This window comes from Colletotrichum karsti, assembly GCF_011947395.1.
Source record: "Colletotrichum karsti strain CkLH20 chromosome Unknown Scaffold3, whole genome shotgun sequence".
In the NCBI taxonomy this organism is placed as follows: domain Eukaryota; kingdom Fungi; phylum Ascomycota; class Sordariomycetes; order Glomerellales; family Glomerellaceae; genus Colletotrichum; species Colletotrichum karsti.
Window position 1 is genome coordinate 911902 of NW_024065903.1, and position 19977 is coordinate 931878.

Genomic DNA, 19977 nt, shown 5'->3' on the forward strand with positions numbered 1-19977 from the left:
TTTCTTTATGATGAAAACGCCGTAACTCCGACGGGATATCAGGCCAGACATCCTCGTCATGCTGCAAGAAACCTCGATTTTTCTCTCTTCAAGCCTGTCCCTTGAATTTCCTAATCCTGCGCGCGATATCAGCCGCCGTCTGCTGCATGGGGTTCAGCTTCCGATCCCTCGCCATGGCCTGCGCGTCGTCGCCGTGCTTCGCGATCAGCCTCTCCAGCCACTCCCTCTCCTGCTGGCTCATGTGCCTCGGCTTCTTCAGCTCGCCCCGCGACGCCTCCTTCTCCAGCAGCCGGATCACCTCGGGCCGGCTCTCGTCGTCGATGCCGCCCCACTCCTCTTCTTCGTCCTCCTTCTCCTCCTCCTCCTCGGAGTCCTCCTCGAGGTCGTTCAGCGGGTCGTTGAGGGGGTTCGCGCGGGTCGACTTGGTGTAGTGTATCCTGACGATCTTGCCGTCCTCGTCGCGCTCGACGCGGGCCTCGTCGACGACGGCGTGCTCGGTGGGCGCGATGGCGAAGGGGTCGCGGGCCGGGTCGTAGTTGGCGTGCTTGTCGACCTGGGAGAGCGTCTTCTCGACGCCGCCCGTCGGGTTGCGGAGGCGCGCCGTCAGGCCCAGGCGGCGGTAGTTCTGGGTGAGTGTCTCCTTCTTGTTCCTGTTCGAGGTCAATAAGTGTCGTGGTTTTGTTTGTCGTTGCGGCGCTTGCGCTGAGGCTTTTGCGTGTTGCTTCGTGGCTGGGACGGGACGGGGACGGGGACGCAGACGTACCAGTTCTTCGCGATGATGTCGTTGCCGAGGGGGTTCAGGAGGCGTTTGGGCTTGTTGGGCTGTCTGATCTTTTGGCGGCCGGAGCGGCGCTTCTTCTTTTGGAGGTCGCGACCCATTTTCGTTGGTGGTTGGGTGTGGTTTGTGGTTTGTGGTACGGGGATCGTTGGGATTTAGATGGCGACGACTGCGACGAGTAGCTGCGAGAGAGGTTTGGTTTGGCTTGAAGTTTTTTGAGATTCCTTATCTTATCGGACGGGTGGCGCTCGGGCCCCGTTTATCACGGTGGGGGTGGTCTGGGCTTCACACCGAGCGCTGACCGAATTACATGCTTCGGTGAAGGGGTGTATTGGGATCCTGTGGTATTGTTCTAGCTAATTATGAAAAATGTCAAAAAGACATATTGAATACCCCTATTTAAGAGCAAGATTCGATTGAACCGGTCTCGCCCGAAACCCTCAAAGCGCGGCCTGGATCGACCTCCTCGTATCCCACCACTTGCCCACCATATCTGCGTAGAAGCGCTGGTACGGCCCCGCGTCGTCCTCGACCTCGACCCTCCCGTCGTCAAAGTGCCACGGCTTGTCCTTGCCGATGAAGTGCAGCACCTTGTGCTCGTCGCGGTACCGCAGCGCCGCGGGGATGTAGAAGCGGTAGACCTTGTGCATCTCCATGTTGTAGGTGAAGCTGAGTCTGTACCAGTTGCGTTCTTCGGCAGCGGCAGCGGCAGCAGTATCAGTCTTCTTTGATGATGCCTTCTTCTTCTCTGAGTTCCTGAGGAGCAGCGTCGCGGGGTGATTCCGCGTGCCGTCCCCGAAGAAGACGTTCAGCAGCCCCTGGTCCCCGCCGTCGAAGGAGTCGACGCGCGCCGCGAAGGCCGTCAGCTCGGCGTGCGTCGCGGCGTCCGGGCGGAGGAGCATGACGCCGCTGTTGAAGCAGTCGGGGAACCCGATCTCGGGGGCGGCGGCGAAGGGGATGTCCGGGGGCAGGGCGAAGAGGTGGTCGAGGGGGGACATGACGAGGGTGTCGGCGTCGAGGTAGAGGAGGCGCGTGAACTGGGTGAGGGACCAGAGCTGGATCTTGGTCATGGTGGCGTGCAGGTCCGGGCGGCCGATGAGGTCGAGGTTGGAGGTTGTTAGGGAGGCGAGGGCGGGGACGGGGATGACGAGGTCGAAGAGGGATTGGAGGGTCGAGGTTGCGGATTTGGAGACCGTCGAGGGGGTGATGAGGACGCAGATGGGTAGGGTGGTTTTTGTTTTCCTGAGGGACTCGGCGAGGACTGCGGCGGCTTTTGTGGTGTTAGTCGAGTGTAGGGATGGATGTGTTCGGGGATGGACTCACCGAGGACGTAGTCGTCGTTTGTGACGAGCTTTGATGCCGTGTTAGTCGACGGAAGGTCTGGAGATGGCGGGAAGAGTATGTCCTTACCGTGCAGTACGCGTTGTCGCTTTGAGGTGTCTGAAGGCTTCCCATATTGAATAGTCTGATGGTGTTTTTATCAATGTGTCTATTGTAGACCCAAGCTTGAAGTCAAAGTTGAGATTGATTCACATCTTCTGTGTAACCTGAGGGGCAGCTGGGCGCAAGCTATATAAGTATGAGGGGGTCACAAACAAGCTCAAAGCATGCCCCCTCAATCTCACCAAGACACGTCGGCGGTTCCTCGAGCAGTCCACAAGCATCACCTTGATCTAGATAACACTCAGGTACACTCAAAATCCCGGCGGAATGATTGGGTTGGGGTACCGTCCGCCATCTATCGCTAGCTCCCCTGCCAAAGCAGAGCCATACGAAGTAAGTCACCCATTCTCAAGTGTGCAATGACCTTCTCCCTCTCAGCATGTAAGCCGGGCGTGAATCCATGTTCGCAGAATTCAAGGAAGAAGGTAGCGCGGCGGCACATGCGCCACTCAGCAGAGATCCCAGACACAACAACACGCATGTTGCGTACGCAGAGTTCACAAGCTCGAAAGACACACAAAAACGGAACACCCCTCCCTGTGAGATCGTCGCCGGGATGTGAGGTAGGGCGGTAGTCGAAGGAACCCGTGCTTTTGCTCTGTCTACCCGCTTGGGTCAACCATCAACAGAGAGTGCTTACCGAGGCGGTGATTGGACGTCGAGACGAAAGACGAACGAGAAGCTGTTTTGCCCGCCAAACGTTGTCGCCCTGTCGGAGAGGACGGGACGAAATGGGAGCGGTGGTGGTGGTGGTAGTTGCGTATTGGCTCGTGGCGCGCGGGGTCAAAGGCGGACGTAGCTTTCTTTGGCCGTTCGAGCCAGGATATCACGGAACTTCTCATCTACCGGCTACGCGGAACTGTTAGCTTTCTGCTCTCAACTTTAGCGTTTCCTGGTAGCTTCCAAGGACGGGGAAGACAGCCTTACGACGCTTGTCGAGAAGGGCCGTCTCGCTGCCACCGACTTCAGCGGCGCAGGAAGGATCTGACTGAGCCCCTGGCCGACATATGCTTGATTTTCTGCATCTGGTGTTGTGAGAACACGAGAATTTTGACATGTTGCTGCTGGGCAATATGACGCCAAGCCACCGTCGTCACAGGCTCACGTCCTCCCGCGTGCGGCGCGTGCGGTACCCGTCGTGGATCGCAGGGCTTATCTGCCGATCCTCATCCCGTTGCGGGCTGTCGTTGATGTTCAGAGTGCGGCCGGTGCTAGTGCCCAATGGGGAGAAAGGAAGTCAATTGAATGTTGAGACGGGACGGTGTAAGAGCTAGTCAGAATGTAGGTACGGATGGTTCCAAAAGTTTGTTGTATTCGCCGGATTCTCGCCCAAAAAGCTGGATGCCGTCTGAGTTTCCGAGGATGTCTCGAGGATGGGTGTGCGGATTCGTCTATCTAACCGCATATCTAAACGCCGTTATTTTTGGGAACTTAGGCTGAAAGGGGTCGTTGTGACCAAGAAGATGGGATGTAAGTTGGGGGCCAAGCCTTTGAGTGGAATTTGAGCTAGAACGATATGCAGGACGGTCCGCGGATCCCCGCTGAAATCAGCCCTGTACAGACAGTTCTAACGTATCACGTGAAGACAATTACATGCTCAAAACTGCTGGATATTACTGGTCAGTCGCCAGAATTGCTAACATCAAGGTGCCCTAGCCTAAGGTAGAGTAGATTTGTTTCTCGGAGTTCAATGCTCAAGCTTTGCCGTCTGTATGGAAATTTGTTGAGAAGCTTCGTTTTTCAAACACTTTCAACGAAGCCTCAGTATGGAAACTTAAAGTCGGACGTCTGTATAGTCTGATGTGTAACCAGACGCACAACGTAGACTGATCACATGTCGATAAGTATGAACCACCTCAGTTGCATGGAATTATAACGTTTTAATCATCATCAAATCTCATTAAACGTAAATCAGATGGTATATGGACCCCTATGCACATATCTACAAATCATCACCCCGAACCCACTTAAACCAGCTTCCACACGCCGTCGTTAATCTCAATTTTGACGTCGCGGTTCTCGTCTATGCTCTTCCTGCCGGCGTGCAGAATGGCAGTCGTGGCAATCGTGTTCCTCAGAGTCGGCAGGCCCTTGGCGTCGAGGTCCGCGGGCTTGAGCTTGCCAGAGTTGACCTGCCTGCAGCCGTCGACGAACTTCTCGAGGGAGATGTATCCGTAACCGGTCTGGCCGTTGAAGTTTCCGTCCTCGTCGGGAGCGTAACGCATGTAGAAGGGGTTGTACCACATCAGCTGGCCGGCGGCATCCTCGGCGACGTCGTATCCTCTCTTGGCCTGGTCGACGCGGATCTCGCCGTTGGCGGCCAGGTAGTGGAAGTACTGGTTCGAGTGGACGCCGGCGCGCTGGGGAGCGGTCCAGCTTGCGGTGTAGACACCTGTGGCCTTCTTGCTCGGGTCGCCCTTCTTCTCCCAGTGGACGAGAACGGTGATGGTGTCCTCGGTGGCGGGGTCGCAGCCGAGGCTGGTCGCGATACCCTTGGAGCCGGAGGCCGAGACCTTGACGGGGACGAAGCCGAGCTGGGTGACCATGGACTCGCAGATGTCGACGTGGTGGCTGTTGAGGTAGTAGGAAATGTCGGAATCGACGCCGGCCCAGGCCTTGAAGGTCTCGAGCTGGGACTTGGGCTGGGACATGTAGGAGTAGAAGTAGTTGAAGTCGCCGAGCTTCTGGGCCTTGAAGCGGGCGTCGGAGTAGGCGGGGTCGAAGCGCTTGTGGTGCTCGATGAAGACGTAGACGCCCTTCTTCTCGGCGGCCTCGATGAGGGCCTGGTGGTGCTCGAGCTCCTTCACGGCGGGCTTGGTGAGGAGGACGTGGATGCCGCGCTCAATGGCGTAGAGAGCGATGGGGTAGTGAGTGGTGTCGGGGGTGAAGATGGTGATGGCATCGCCGGGCTTGAGGGCGTCGATGGCGGCCTTGTACGATTCGGGGTCCTTCTGGTCGTTGGCGGGGTATGAGTCGAAGGAGGTGTCCAGACCGTTGTAGGCCTGGGTGATGTTCTTGTTGAGATGTTCCCCTGAAGATGTCAGTTTTCTGTGTTTCGTGGGGCTCATGAAGCGACTCACTGATGGCGGGGAACTTGGTTCCGTTGACGCCAACCATGCCCAGCTGGTTGACCTTGCCTCGCCTTCTCAGGTCGAAGAGTGTGAGACCAACGACACCGACCTTCTTGTCCGACCCAGAGGCACCACCACCGACAAAACCGGTGGTGTACTCGCCGGTACCGACCTAGAGAAAGGTGAGTGCTAGGACTTGGAACCGAGAATCGGCGTGGAACATACCATCAAGACATTGAGAGGCTCCATTGTGAACGCGTCTGGGGGGGTCAATGGCTAGAAACTTGACGTGAGAGGGGTGGAAAGTTTAGAGTGATGGAGAAGAGAGATGCGCGAGTCGGGAAAGGGGCGCGAAGGCAGTGGTCTATTTAAGGGAACTATCTCTGGGCCAAGCTGGAGCTGGATGGAACTCGGGCGATCCATGAACGACTAGACGTAACAATGGTCAATGGCAGGCGGGCCAAGAATGTTTTGGATGAAGCTCGCCCTCAGACTTCAAGGGTAGCTCCCGTCTCGCAGCTCCCGTCAGTGTCCTCTCCACCCGCGTCAAGCAGGACCCGGAAAAATTGAGGGGCAGAGGGGAGCATGACCATTGGAGGGATTAATGTGCCCCGCATCCCGCCATGCGTCAGCTCTTCAGCGCGGAAAGCACCAAGGTCTTTTCTAACGAGGTGAGGTGTTTCCGGACAATAGGCGCGTCTTGATACATTTTGCCTAATATTTGTCCAGGTTCTCGTTGTAAAGTTGCGTTCTCGGCGCTGTACTGTTGGATGATTGCTTGAAGGGGCCCGGGATCACCAGAGGCATGGTTCATTCTTCATCGCGAATGACACGCCAGCCGAGAATCCGCGACTGCGGGACGCAGAGTCCAGGAGTGGATGATCTTTTTCTCCCAGCGCCGCAACTGGTTCTCACGATGGAGACTTCGTATGCCATTCCCGAGCACTTACCGAGCGCGTCCGCATCGTAGAAGCCGGTATGCGGAGTGCCAGGAGCCTTCAACAAGGCCAACGCCAAGTCTGCGATGCGCCAACGCTGGACTGCACCTTGGGTGGTTTTTGAAGTACCATGTTTGGTTCCCTTCTCACCATATTCTTCGTCTTCATATTTCGAATCGCACCTCCGAGATCATGCTGATTATTCTCGCGGCGAGACGCTGTAATCGACAAGACCTGGAGGATGAGGGGTAAGGAGGGGGAGGGGGAGGGGGAGGGGCAGATCTCCAACACGTAAATAGCGGGGCTCAACCGCTTGTTCAGCGTCCATTCCAGGCTCGATTTTCCTGTTGTCCAGCCACTGGCTGCTGGAGGCATGGAGAATTATGCCAATTTTTCTGCAGGAGAAGAGCCCTTTGCCTGTTAGAGCAATTAACGCCGGTTATTCCCTGGAAAACTTCCGGCTCTGACCACATCTTCTGAATAAAGCCACGTTATGTATACAGCGTTTCGAAGGAGGTTATGATGTCCCCCAATTCACATCTCACAGGCTGGTCTCTGTGATCAATATCTTGTTAGGAATAACAAGTCGGGTTACACGCATTTCCAATTGATTCGACTCAGAGATTGAATAAGCTGAAATTATTCAAAACAGAAGCGCTCCCGAATTGCGGCGGTCAGTTCTGCTCCAGCCAATTCCCCGCCCCCACGTACAGCCCACACCCCGCTGCCCCGCATCACCTGCCCTGAGGTGGTGACATGGATGTGCCACAACGCCCTCCGAAGTGCGCTAGAACGCTGAACGTCCCCTCAACTCCCTGGAATCACGACGGTTGAAGACGGCAGAGCGTTGCACAATTGTTGCACAGAACGTCTCGAACTATCCGGGCCCGGGGACTTTGCTGCTCCATATCAAGGTGCTAGGTTCTCTTTCTCCTATCACGACAATAATCTTATATAATTCAAAATCAAATAGCGCTTCGACCGGTTGAAGCTCTTCGCAGTAATTGGCATGCGTGAGGTTGTGTTCAACGCACCTAGAATAGCTAAGGTACCTACCGCAATCCTCAGGGTCCCAATACGAGCGCCGGTTTCCAGTACAGGCTACCCAAGTATCACGACAGATTTATCAGCCCATTACTCCAATGAAGGCGCGTTGGATTTCCGGCCGCGCACGAACTAGTACCTGATGCGAATGTCGTGAGCGGATATCCTCCGGCAAAGAGGCAGTTCCAGCCCCTCCAGTGAGTCCAGTCTCACTATCCGACCCCCAGACCAACCTGCCAGGACCCCACTTGCCTAACTAGAAAATTATAGAGGTCTTTTATTGGCGGAAAATCTTACCGGTAGTTCTTCCGTCCAATCACACGACTTTCCATTTTCCATCATTTTTGACCTCAACACCGAAAGCTCACCAGTACAACACCTTCTGACCTTCACGGCATCGTTGGTCTCGCTCTCATCCGCTACCTGGCCCTTGAGAATAAGCTACAGCGCAATCTTCTGGTTGCTTGACAGTTGACTAACGCAAGCCGACCTCGCTCGCCGGCTATCGGCCACCATATCGCCCAGGCCGGCCCGGTTGGTTGAGACCCAGAATTCAATTCTGAGGAACGGCGCATGATGGTATACATGAGCATACCATGCTTCCTGCCAATTTTCTCCTTCCATGGTTCTGACAGAGCTGACGGCAGCCTCTCGGTATTTGAGGTGATCATCGATGCTGCCGTGACCGATCCGCCCTTCAACAGATGGTTGACGCCTGCCTTCTTGCCGTTCGCCCTGGGCAACCACTCAAAAACAACTCAAAACCAATGACGACGAAAAATCTCATGTCATGCACCTCAGGCGAGCAACCCCGAGGTCCGGCAGCCAATGGCCGGGTGATGGCCAGGCACCTCCGTCTTGCAATCTGCATGTCCCACTCCACGCTACTATCCACGCCGGGCCCGACAAGCCTTGCGATGCATGACGGGACAGCCGCTCTCCCCAATTACAACCTCGTTTTCATTTACCGTTCTTGCTCGCTTTTAACGCCGCGCTTGGAATTGGTTGCCAGCCCAGACAGGCGACCGGCTGCCTCTGCGCAGATCTCCTGGCATCAGCCGGGAGAAAGCCATCTCTATTGGCGCAATCTCCGTCGATACCATGTGCAGTATCTGAATCTACCACTCCCAGCAGATCCTCCGGCCGACACAGGGCTACACACAGCTAGATGCATCGAGGTTGCGACCTACCGTCTATTACCGGGGTTCATGGACCATGGACGTGGGTATGTCGTCTCAGTTGGGACCAACCCGGAAGAATTCAAGTATCAAGGGAAGTCCCTTGTTGTCTCGGATGCCGCTCGTCTTGTGACGGCTTACCTCCAGGTCGAACAAGACCCCGCCATCCACGAGAATTCTCAAATTCCCCGGATGCCAATACTCCAAGCTTCACTGCGCTGGCCAGTGCCACTGCGTTTGAACGATGACACTCGGGAAACCAGCTCCAGGTCTGCCGGAAGGTGTCTCAGACAATCTACCAGGTTACACTCGAAGTCGGGGTGCATCTGCGTTGGCCGATGCCCTTTGGATCGCTTAGAATCTGACTACAATTCTCACTTTTTCTTCTCGGAACCGTCGACTTCTCAGCTTTGGATTTCCAGTCTGCCCCTCCACCCCCATCCATCTCCATGTCTTTTAGCGTCCTGCTCCTCAAGTTTCCGATCCACGTTGACCCCTCCCCCAACCGGGGTGCAAGGGAGTGTTCTAAGTTGGCCCCGTAGTGCAGCCCGTTAGCTCCTCCGGTCTTGGCCTCGAGTCAACACGATGTTCGATAGTTCGGGCCAATGTCCACACGAGCAGTCACTCGCGACATGTCAAATATTTATTTCCAGACTCATCCCACCCCACGCAGGCGTCTTGCTGCAAGCCCATTAGCTCATGAGAAACCTTCCTCGCCGCCTCTGGTCATCCTGCCGTATAAGTATACCTGCCGCCTCGACCCATTGCTTCTCCCATACCATCACCCCTCATTGCCTCTCCACTCCTCTCTTGTCTACCTCCCTCTTCTGGCCGAGTTTTCCGCAAACTTCGTACTTCTCGTCTTTTCAAACACAAACACAGCCCATCATGACTGCCTCCAATGGAAACGGCGCCGCTCGCCGAGCCCTCCCCGTTGGCATCTACGCCCCTACCATGACCTTCTTCGACGCCGAGACGGAAGATATCGATATCCCAACCATCAAAAAGCACGCCGAGCGCCTGGCCAAGGCCGGCCTTGCCGGTCTGGTCGTTATGGGCTCCAACGGCGAGGCTGTCCACTGCACACGGGAGGAGAAGGTCGCCGTGACAAAAGCCACCCGTGAGGCTCTTGACGCCGCCGGCTTCCAGAACGTCCCCGTCTTGATCGGCGCCACCGAGAGCAGTGTCCGCGGCACTATCGAGCTCTCCAAGGCCGCTGCCGAGGCCGGTGCTGAGGCCTCCCTCATCCTGCCCCCCTCTTACTACCGCGCTCAGGTAGACGAGACCACCATCTACGACTACTTCGTTGCCGTCGCCGACCAGAGCCCCATCCCCCTCGTCCTCTACAACTACCCCGGCGCCGTCTCCGGCATCGACATGGACAGCGACCTGCTCATCAAGCTCGCCGAGCACCCCAACATCATCGGAACCAAGTTCACCTGCGGAAACACGGGTAAGCTGACGCGCGTGGCCCTGGCCACCGACGCCAAGACTCCCTGGTCGGAGGGCTCCGGTTACATGGCCTTCGGCGGCATGTGCGACTTCACCGCGCAGACCCTCGCCAGTGGTGGCAGCGGTATCATCGCCGGTGGTGCCAACGTTATGCCCAAGGTTTGCGTCAAGGTCTGGAACCTGTACGCCGAGGGCAAGCGCGACGAGGCCATTGAGCTTCAGAAGAAGCTCTCCCGCGGCGACTGGTTCCTGACCAAGGCTGCCATTGCCGGCACCAAGGGCGCCATCCAGAGCTACTACGGCTACGGTGGATACCCCAGACGTCCTCTGAGGCGTCTTGAGAAGGCCAGGACTACCTCCATCGAGGAGGGTATCCGTGAGGTCATGGAGATTGAGAAGTCGCTTTAGAGGAACGGCATCTGCCTCGCTCTGAATTCTCACGATCTCACACACAAAATAAACCGCGTGCAGGCGCCAGTCCGGCATGGGATGCTTGGTGGGGTACAGCGACCACCGATCACGGCCGTGGGGGTCCGTCCGGATTGCGATCTCGGGACAATGTCCGGGACGATTATACACCGAGGTCATGGTGGGCCCTTACCAGAGTCCCTCTCTCACCTTCGGGTTCCTGTCTCGACACAAAAACAAAATAAAGATGGCTAGGGTTGGCTTTCGTCAGCGATTGGGCAGGGAGTTATGTCGCTAATGACCGGGATGATGGTTTTGCATTTTTGCCTTTGAAGAGTCTACCTACTCGAAGCACTTCTCGAGCTGCGGTAGCATTCAGAAACACTCAATAATAGATTTTATGCATTCATCGTCGTGCGCATTATTCATTCCATGCGTAAGTCTACCGTCTACAAGCGCCCCGTTTTCAAAATCCGCGCCTCCAACTCATGCAAAAAAAACAATGCCGCCCCCAGGCCAAGCACGCAATCTCGAAAATCTTTACACCTTGTATTTCCTAGGATCCAGATCCGAAATGTCGGAGCTCGTGGCCTCGCCGTCGAAGATGTACTCGGACATCAGCTTCCCCGTCGCCGGGCCGTTCTGGATTCCCCAGCAGGTGTGCCCGGACGCGAGCCACAGGCCCGGGACCGACGTGGGGCCGACCAGCGGGCCGTAATCGACCTGCGGCAGGTAGCACGCCTGCTTGGCCTTGACGGGCGCGGCCGCCAGCGCCGGGCTGAAGGTCGCGATGTAGGATATGATGTCGTCGCAGTTGGCCTCGTCGACCTGCACCTTGTCGGCCGTGTCCGGCAGCGGGACGTTCTTGTCCGGTTCGCCTGTTATGTGAGACCTCATCGATCAGCCATGCATGTTTGCGAGAATGAAACGAGGAAAGAAAGAGGAGACGAACCGCAAGCGTAGACCTCCCCGAACGGCCGCGCGTAGATCTCGGGGTCCACGACCCTCTTGTGCCTCCTCTTCTGCCCCTTGCTGGCCCGGTGCTCCGGCACGAAGTCGGAGGGCAGCTCGATGCTCGTGAAGACGGCGTAAGGGCTCACGTCGGCGTCGTAGACGACGCTGTGCGCACGCAGACCCGTGACCTTGCAACCCGGGACCAGCCGTCCCGTCCACGGCCCCGCGGCGATCAGCACGTCCGTGACGCCGTCGATGGTCCTCGTCTCGCCCGACTCGCGGTCCAGGTACTCCACGCTCCGCAGTGGCGAACCAGCCCCTTCGGATGTGGCAGGGTGGTGGTGGTGGATTATCTTGGTCATCTGCGCCATGGTCCGCACCTCGACGCCCTTGTCCTGCGCCAGCGCCGCCATCGAGGTCGTGAAGTGGAAGGGGTGCACCTGCGCCGTCTCGGTGGCGCCGGGGGAGCCCATCTCGGCGTACGAGTGCACGGATTCGCGGTCGATCCAGTCGAGGTCGCGCGGCAGGACGGACTCCTCGAGGAGCGACTCGGCGTTCTCGTCCTTTTTGGGGAGCTTCTCCCAGCCCTTTCCCCCTTCATCCTGCTCGCCACCGCCGCCGTTGACCTCGGTCTTCGTGGAGACGGCGGCCTGGCGCCGGCGCAGCTCTTCGAGCCTCTGTTTCGTCACGCGCGCCTCGAAGCTGCCGCACCCCACGCGCCGGTAGCCCCACCTCTTGTCGCCGCCGTGCTCGGCGGCGAGCTCCTTGTGCAGGCGGTAGGACAGCGGGACGAGGGAGGAAGGGTAGGCCCAGAGGGCGAGCAGGCCGCCGGCCTTGCCCGAGGCGCCGGCGGCGACGGAGGAGGCCTCGAGGATGGTGATGCGGTGGAGGGAGGGGTTGTATTTCGGGTGGCGGGTGAGGAAGTAGGCTGTTGTGGAGCCGATGATGCCGCCGCCTGGAGGGAGAGAGAGCTCTGGGATCAGCTTGGGTTGAGTGGAATGAGTAGGCAGGCGGACGTACCGACGATGACGATGTTTCGCTTCGCTTGTGAATCCATCGTGAGCGGTTGGGGGGCGTGCAGTGCGCCTTGGAGGAGTCTGGCGCGTTGTTTGGGGTCGGACGCGGGAGGTTTGGATCTGGACTTTGATTTCTTGATGGCCGGCATTTCGTCACCGCGGGGCGGCGCCGCAGACGCCACCAACCGGCGCTGCGGAATGGGGGTCCGGGCGGGGTCGGATTTCGTTATCGATAAGGAGACGCGACCGGCAGGGAGTCACTGCCGCAGCTGCAGCTGGGTCTCGTTGACTGAGGTCAGCTGGTTGACAGTGGTTGAGCTTCGCGGAGATGGAACGGAGCTGGGGCTGGATGATTCTCGGGGCAGTAATTGGCTCGAGACCATTGGCTGGCCGTGTTAAGCAGTCCGGATACGGCAATCACTTCGGCGAAGCAGCGGGATCAAGTCGGGCCAGGTATTGATCCGCTGGGTCGATCCAATTGGGAGGCTCGTAATGAAGCTTAGCAGATGGCGGCGATCCGATGGAGTTGGATGCCGTCCAGCTCGGCGACGTTGCCTCTACTTGGACTCGTCGGCCGGGGGCACGGAAGGCCCGGAGTTCACGAGGTGGTCCTGACTACGCCGTAGAGAGCAATCGAGCAGCAGTTCAGGACCGGTCTGGACTGGACGGACTCGGAGACCGGGACAACGCATTGGGCCGATTGGATCCACTCTCACATGTCCTACGTCAAGACTCGCTCTCTGGGCAAAGCTGGACGTTGTGAGGTATTCCATCGTACCAACTGCGTTGCAGCGGAAAGAGATGCCCGGGTATCAACGGACGACGTTGACGAGCCGTGGTTCGAGTTCGTAATTCGTTTGAAAATGGCTTACAAACATCCATACAGCCGTAACACTCTCTCCGTCCGGGCCGTTGTCTGGCGTTGAGAAGATGGAAAGCTCGGATCAGATCCCGTACCGAGGTCGATGAAGAGCTGCAGGACCCTCCCGCAGCAATCGCGACGGAGCCCCACTCTCGACCGAGACCCCGTCACAAACAGCCGAGCTCTGACCAATTCGGACCCCTCCCTGCCATTACTTTACCGTTATGAGAAAAGATGTATTCGTAGGCACACTGAGCTTCCAGCCCAGGTGCACGACCCCGTGCCCGGGGCCCCATTAGAAACCGGATTGAAACTCTGTCCCGGCAGGATAAACATCCAATGTAGCTCTCTGATTCATCGTCGTGGCGCGGCATGTTTCGTCGAATCACCACGTACAAATTCCCTCCCTTAAACACGTTTTCCTCCCGCGGGACAACTCGAGGAACTTCTTTGACCTTCTCACAAACCAATCCCACCATCCCTCACCGAAACAATTGCGGCATCGGCGGGCTCAACGCTTATCTCACGACATCCGATAGCGGGGTAATTTCTAATCGCAGAGAAAAACGATCTCTACAACAACACCGACAACACCACCAGCAACAGCATCGACAAATCGCAGCAATGGCGTCGGCAACCGGTTTCTACGACTTCAAGCCCTTGGACAGTACGTGACCTACCAACCACACACCTCACGCGCGCAGCACCTCACCCCGCCCCGTACCTGCGTCTCCAAGCGCTGACATCCGCTGACTTCAACCAAACAGAGCGCGGCCAAGAGGTCCCCCTCGCCGACTACAAGGGCAAGGTCGTCCTGGTCGTCAACACGGCCTCCAAGTGCGGCTTCACCCCGCAGTACGCCGGCCTCGAGAAGCTGTACAAGGACGTCAAGGAGAAGCACGGCGACGACTTCGTCGTCCTCGGCTTCCCCTGCAACCAGTTCGGCGGCCAGGAGCCCGGCTCCGACGACGACATCCAGAACTTCTGCCAGGTCAACTACGGCGTCAGCTTCCCCATCATGCAGAAGACGGACGTCAACGGCGACAACGCGAACCCCCTCTTCCAGTGGCTCAAGGACGAGAAGCCCGGCATCATGGGCCTCAAGCGCATCAAGTGGAACTTTGAAAAGTTCCTCATCGGCCGGGACGGCCAGGTCAAGGGCCGCTGGGCCAGCACCACCAAGCCCGAGGCCCTCGAGAAGCCCATCCTCGAGGAGCTCGAGAAGAAATGAGGCGGTGGTTGATGTTCACGATAACTCTCTTTTTTTGATACCTAACCACGCGCGAGGCCCTGTAATGACGGAGCTTGACTGCTGCTGAAAGAGGAGCAGGAATTGGCCTATGTTATGGACCGATAGAACTATTGATCGATTCTTTCGCTACGTCTCCATGTGCTCGTTGCTTCGTTTGGTTCTTTCCATGGCATGACGTGTTTGTGAATGTTGGATGTCGTGTTTGACATGTGAAAAAGAGAAACGCCCAGCGCTTGTGGCAGTTTTGGGTCAGGATAAGGTTTACGAAAGACGAGACGTTTCTATACTCTCACCGCACATCAGTCTCGTTCTGGCGATGGACATATTTCATCCACATCCGGGGAGAGGTTTCCTCACCAGAGTGTTTACATGCCACAGTATGGATCCGACTTAACGGGATGACATGTGGCATGGCGCACCCAGCATTGTCTTCCTTGGGTCGTCCATGGGCAAAATAACACCAACATCAGGCATTCATATAGCTAGTAATATGAGTGTCAGTTATTAATAGTCCATCTAGGTTGGTACGAACCTATTGTCGTTATAGTAACTATGTATTCCCTGTAGCTATGATAAAACACCAGTTGCACTTATTCCAACAGATATCGGTGGTTATATGGATTTGGGGTGAAGCGATGCTAGTTCTTCTCAACGAAGTCTACTACTTGCTCATCGCCTTCTCGTATGTGTCTCTTCCTCCCCAAGCTCAATTCTTATTGCAGTTCAGGTCACAGCTTATCAGAGGAGGATGTTCATATGCGGGAAGTCTTGAAGACACAGGCCGTCGTTTCTCCCTCGTGGTACGTTGTCCAGATTCACCTGGCTGGCGGGTGTTGTTAAAGATGATTCTGCTGTAGGGCGAGTCGTTGGCGTGTCACCACATCTGATGGGTGTTAGTCAACTGGGGTCGTGGAGGGTGTTCTGAGGTAGACGTGCGTGATACTCGGCAGCAATCTGAGTCAAGACAACCTCGCGGCGCAAATACCAATCGAAAGACACCTGTAGAATCAAGACCTCCTAATCGATAAACCAGTTCAACGGAACCGAAACGTATCGGAACGTGATCATGGTCGACAGCAGTCCTGGACCCAACAAGCCGTCTTGCCTCGCCGTGCTTGCCTGGGCAGTCCTGGTCTCTGAAATAGATTTTCGTTTCACGATCCTCTGAAAGATAACAAGTGGTCGTGGTCGTCGGCGTTCTCTCAGAAACGAAGAATCGTACATTTACCATGTACCAAGGCAGAGCGTCGAGCTCTCCGCTTCGCTGCTGAGATGCAGAATCAGTCGATTTACTCCACCCCTGCGCCCGGATCCTGATTCTCTTCATCTCAACGCCATATCTCCTCTCGATGCTTGTGTTTGCTGCGGTCTACTGGCTATATGATCGTCCTGGATCACATCGCAATGAAGCTATACCCCCTGTTGGTTTCCGCACCTTCAAGATTATCATTGCTCATTGTATGTGGCTGTCTCGTAGGCTGAGATGACCTGCTCAAAGTCACTATCACTCACGGCGTGTTATGACTTGACACGCCTAACGACAGTTTCCACCTCTAAGCTCGTACCGTGTGGCCAAATAGTTGTAAGTCTAGGGGATCTCCACGGGTCTCGTATGCTTCTCACCTTTTATGAGGCCCTGCGGATATAGAGATGACGGAAGCAGGACCCGTCTGTACAAGACATGCAACAGTGCAAATCTTGTACGATGTTTTTTGTAGCTGCGGTGGAGAGCCCGAAGAACGTTGATCATTGCGTTGAACCACACTTCACTTCATACGATATCGCCCTTCGGCTTCTGTAAGGAACTTCCCCTCAACCCGCGTCCTCTGCTAGCGACTCCCAAGTAACACCCCGCATCATCAGTGTATCACTGTCTAGGTCGATGACTGTCCGACGGAATATGTGACGACTGGATATTGTAGACACAGAGGATGGTCTGCACGGAAAAGGCAACTCAGGCGTACACTGTCGTCGATCCCGAGGCCGCATAACAGCCCGTCGAGTCTGGATTCCAAACGCGTCAATGTTCTCAGGAGCATCGCAGGAAGTATCAAGTCGTCGTGGAGATTGAATAAACGTAGGTGGGGGAGCTCATCGGAGAAGTAGATGAAACCAACCAAGCTGTTCCGGCCTACTGCTTACTATACTCTGCATGGCGCGACATCGTCAGCCCGGGGCGAGTATCAAAAGAGTAAACAGCGCAAAGATAGCAGTATTACTCAACTCGACTTCGAGTCACGGATGGGGCTCATCGGGAACCGGCACAGAAGACATGTCGACCATCGACTGAAAGCTTTCGTTGGCGAACTGCTCGACGAAGTTGGCGGAACAGGGTTAGACGAGGCCAGCTCCCCTCTTTTCGAACTTTGCACTTATTTGCGAGGGAAACACAGAAACGATAATACATAACCAACCCCTGATTCATGAGAAGAGATTTCAAGGACACGAGGAACGTCTATGTGACCGGAATACGTGTATCTTAGACTCAGGAGCCCATGACTACATATTGTATAAACTCGACTTAGGAGACTTGGTAGCAAACTCGTCATCCAAGGCATATAACTCACCCAGGGCATACCTCATCAACACAAATCAACGAGAAAAGGAGCAGAGAAGTTTTATACTTCCAAAGCCCCCTTACGATCTTGGAAATGCGAACGGTGTACAATATAGGACATCTTATGTTTTGAGAAGACCAAGCACATCAGGCGCATCATCTCTGGGAACTGACTTCAACATTCTACTGAGATCTAGCTTTCAGACTCATGGACTCAGCACAACTCCGCTCTTGCTGCGGACCTTCAAACCGAGTCCCCAAAGCCTTGATAATCCCACGAACACGGTACACACAACCGACCAACACGATACCCAGAGTCCAAACATGTCCCATGAGAAACTGCCCGAAACTCCTCATCCGGCGGCCTCCGGGACACCGCGAAACCCACGGCTATCTTCAAGCCAAGAACCTCATCTCTGCTAGCAGTTTCCGATGATATGGTGTGCAGTTTCTGTATATTCGCGAGGGTCTTTAACGCATAATACAACAGTCTACATACGAGTGGATTTGAATACGTGGAGTTTGCACGGACAAACATGACTTTAGAGATCAAGAACCATTCAACATCACCGGAATAAGAAAGTTGTCAACAATTCAACAAGCCGTTACCCCGGACCGCACATATCACGGCGCACCTATGAACGATATGCAAACACATATTCCCATACTGAGAAGAACACTCGATTCTTGGCCAACTCGCAAACTTACCTAACTCTCCTGCAGGTTCGCTAGACAAGACCAACGCGACGAAAACTACCGGCATCCCAAGTAACGTCGAACCCGGCCAACGCCGACCTGAAAGGCACGGCATTACCTAACCCGCACGCATATACCGAGAGCGACGTCCGTATTTTGAGACCAGCCCAACCAACACCAGAGCCGCATCTCCCATCTCGGACCCAAAACCTCGCACAAGACTGGCCCCAGGCTCCCACGGGACCAGCGACTCAAACGATATTTCGAGTGGCACGGCGCTGAACAAACACCGAGACAGACGTCACACAAACCACAACCTGCGACCATAGAGAACGATACGGCTCGGAGTGAGGTGAGATGGGCCACCATGTGACGCCGGTGTGAGAACCGCCCCCACGGCGTCCGTCCTGTCGTCACACAACGAACACGCTGCCGCCGCCGCCGCCTCATCTCATCTCAGCAGAAAGCTCTGCATCATCGCCGGTTGTACGCAGACCCAAACCCCAAGACCTTCATCTCACACGCCCCCCTCCCCTGGTCTTCACAAGACTTTCCTCGCGAACCCACTCGAGTATGTGCGGCGTGCGTGCACGGATGAAAGTGAACCATGGGAGCTTGCTGTTCGCTTGAGCAGAAGTGCCGGAGCTTCGGGGGAGCCATCATGTAATGGAAAACAAGGTGGCCTGCTCGCCTGTACCACCGTGACCCAGGCTGCCTTGCCTGCCTCAACTTTGAGGTCAGAATGAGGTCTGATGAGCAGGGAAGCCGTTAAAGAAACACAAATCAGGAAGACAACCAGTTGAATCGCATAACGCCATCGAAAACGACGATTGCGAAGATGCAGAATTTTCGCTGCCTCTCGTTCTCGTATCATCCCTCGCGGTATCTCGAGAGGTTCCAGAGCCCACATAGCAGGTCGCAGCCGCGGACTTGGCTTTGATACAGATGGGACCTTCCGTGGGATGGCAGCAGCGGGACTACGCGCAGAATGCTTGGCCGGCCCCGTGCTTTTTCTTCTTGCCTTCTTCTTTCGTCCTCAACCAGCCCTCGACGAGGAACCTGACGGCGTAGCCAAGACTTCTCGACCTGTACGGCACCGACCGCATATGCCGCTCTCATTTGCGACCTAAACCCACCTGCGTCCGACACATGAAGAACTGAAATGCGATTCTGTGTCGCAGGGTGACGCACTGCCCCACGGTGCGGACCGGAAGGGGAGGGGCGGGTTTTTGGAAGCTTAGACATCGAGATGTTGCTAACCAGAAGTCTAGAATCCCGTCTTCCACCCAGACGAAAGGAGGTGATCAGAAGAAGGTGTGGCGATGGGGCTTCTTCCGAAGACGCAACGTCGTCCGATGTCGCTGATCGACGACATTGTAGACTCATACGATGGGCCTCGACCGCGTCACAGGTCGAGAATCTCGCCGTCTTCAACAGTGCTGGAGTGGTAGATCTCGAGCGTCGAGGTCCGGAGGAGGAAGGATCAGGACCCTTCAATTTCGCTCATTGGGTCGAAGCAGAAGACGCGCCGAGTAGGGTTGCATACATGCTCCTGGCAGCGTTGAGTTCGGCTCTGTACAGCAGCCAAGCTATGTAGGTGGAAATGCCATGCAGGCAGACGGAGTGAGTGGGAGGTGAAGTCGTGGCTCGACCGGAATGAACGCGAGAGGCATTCCCGTCATGAGGTCCTGAATCTCTTGACGAACCGCTAAGCAAAGCGTATACAGATACTTCGCGTGTGTATCTGTGAGGTAGGTTACAATAGGTACATGATGTGCGTCCCCTGCTTCTCTTGTGCACCTCACCCCTGTGCCGATGCGGGCCTGCGGCAGCCGGGCTGGGAACTTTTGTGGAAGCCAAGCGGGGGTCAGGCCGCACTTGAGGACATCCCCGCAAAGCCCAGCTCGACGCCGAATCGGGCAAAGAGCTCGAGCAGTGGGTGCTTGCTTGCTTGCTGGACCGAACCTGCTGGGTTTCTGTGCCTGACGTACCCGTGCCGCCGTGGCTGCTGTGCCAGGATGAAGAGATGGTATGGCGTTGAGCTACCAGACGACAGCTGCTCTGTTCGTCAAACGTTCCTGGCAGGAGGAAACACCCTTTCTCGGGGATATTTCCCTCGTCGTTAAAGAATCCTAGCCACGATCTTCATTACAGGGCGACTGAAACGCCACAGTGAGGGGGACGACTTGAAGAGTATCAAGGGGCACCAGCTTAGAAATCAAGCCAGAGTTGAACCCTTAACCTGGACGAAGCCGCGTCGACAACTCGCCAAGAAAGGGACTCGAGATAGCGTGCCGGCTAGCCTCAACTCCTAGACGAGAGGCTACT

General features: G+C 56.1%; 6 protein-coding genes across 6 annotated transcripts; 2 read left to right on the forward strand and 4 right to left on the reverse strand.

Moving 5' to 3' along the window:
* Positions 1–88: 88 nt before the first annotated feature.
* CkaCkLH20_01360 (nucleolar protein 16) lies at positions 89–879 on the reverse strand (the record flags this gene model as incomplete). Its single annotated transcript, XM_038884079.1, has 2 exons — positions 89–650; positions 764–879. The coding sequence occupies 2 exons, from the start codon at positions 877–879 to the stop codon at positions 89–91; spliced, it is 678 nt and encodes a 225-aa protein (XP_038750671.1).
* Positions 880–1218: 339 nt separating this feature from the next.
* CkaCkLH20_01361 (glycogenin) lies at positions 1219–2233 on the reverse strand (the record flags this gene model as incomplete). Its single annotated transcript, XM_038884080.1, has 3 exons — positions 1219–2048; positions 2102–2129; positions 2189–2233. The coding sequence occupies 3 exons, from the start codon at positions 2231–2233 to the stop codon at positions 1219–1221; spliced, it is 903 nt and encodes a 300-aa protein (XP_038750672.1).
* A 1955-nt stretch (positions 2234–4188) lies between these two features.
* On the reverse strand, positions 4189–6605 carry CkaCkLH20_01362 (d-galacturonic acid reductase; the record flags this gene model as incomplete). The annotated part of the gene is made up of 5 exons (XM_038884081.1): positions 4189–5252; positions 5302–5464; positions 5518–5552; positions 6243–6327; positions 6381–6605. The coding sequence occupies 5 exons, from the start codon at positions 6603–6605 to the stop codon at positions 4189–4191; spliced, it is 1572 nt and encodes a 523-aa protein (XP_038750673.1).
* A 2735-nt stretch (positions 6606–9340) lies between these two features.
* Positions 9341–10312, forward strand: CkaCkLH20_01363 (dihydrodipicolinate synthetase family protein; the record flags this gene model as incomplete). Its single annotated transcript, XM_038884082.1, has 1 exon — positions 9341–10312. One exon carries the CDS (start codon positions 9341–9343, stop codon positions 10310–10312), a length of 972 nt encoding a protein of 323 aa, XP_038750674.1.
* Positions 10313–10852: 540 nt separating this feature from the next.
* Positions 10853–12431, reverse strand: CkaCkLH20_01364 (putative FAD dependent oxidoreductase; the record flags this gene model as incomplete). The annotated part of the gene is made up of 3 exons (XM_038884083.1): positions 10853–11190; positions 11265–12239; positions 12287–12431. The coding sequence occupies 3 exons, from the start codon at positions 12429–12431 to the stop codon at positions 10853–10855; spliced, it is 1458 nt and encodes a 485-aa protein (XP_038750675.1).
* Positions 12432–13768: 1337 nt separating this feature from the next.
* CkaCkLH20_01365 (putative glutathione peroxidase) lies at positions 13769–14375 on the forward strand (the record flags this gene model as incomplete). The annotated part of the gene is made up of 2 exons (XM_038884084.1): positions 13769–13811; positions 13912–14375. The coding sequence occupies 2 exons, from the start codon at positions 13769–13771 to the stop codon at positions 14373–14375; spliced, it is 507 nt and encodes a 168-aa protein (XP_038750676.1).
* Between the last annotated feature and the right edge of the window lie 5602 nt (positions 14376–19977).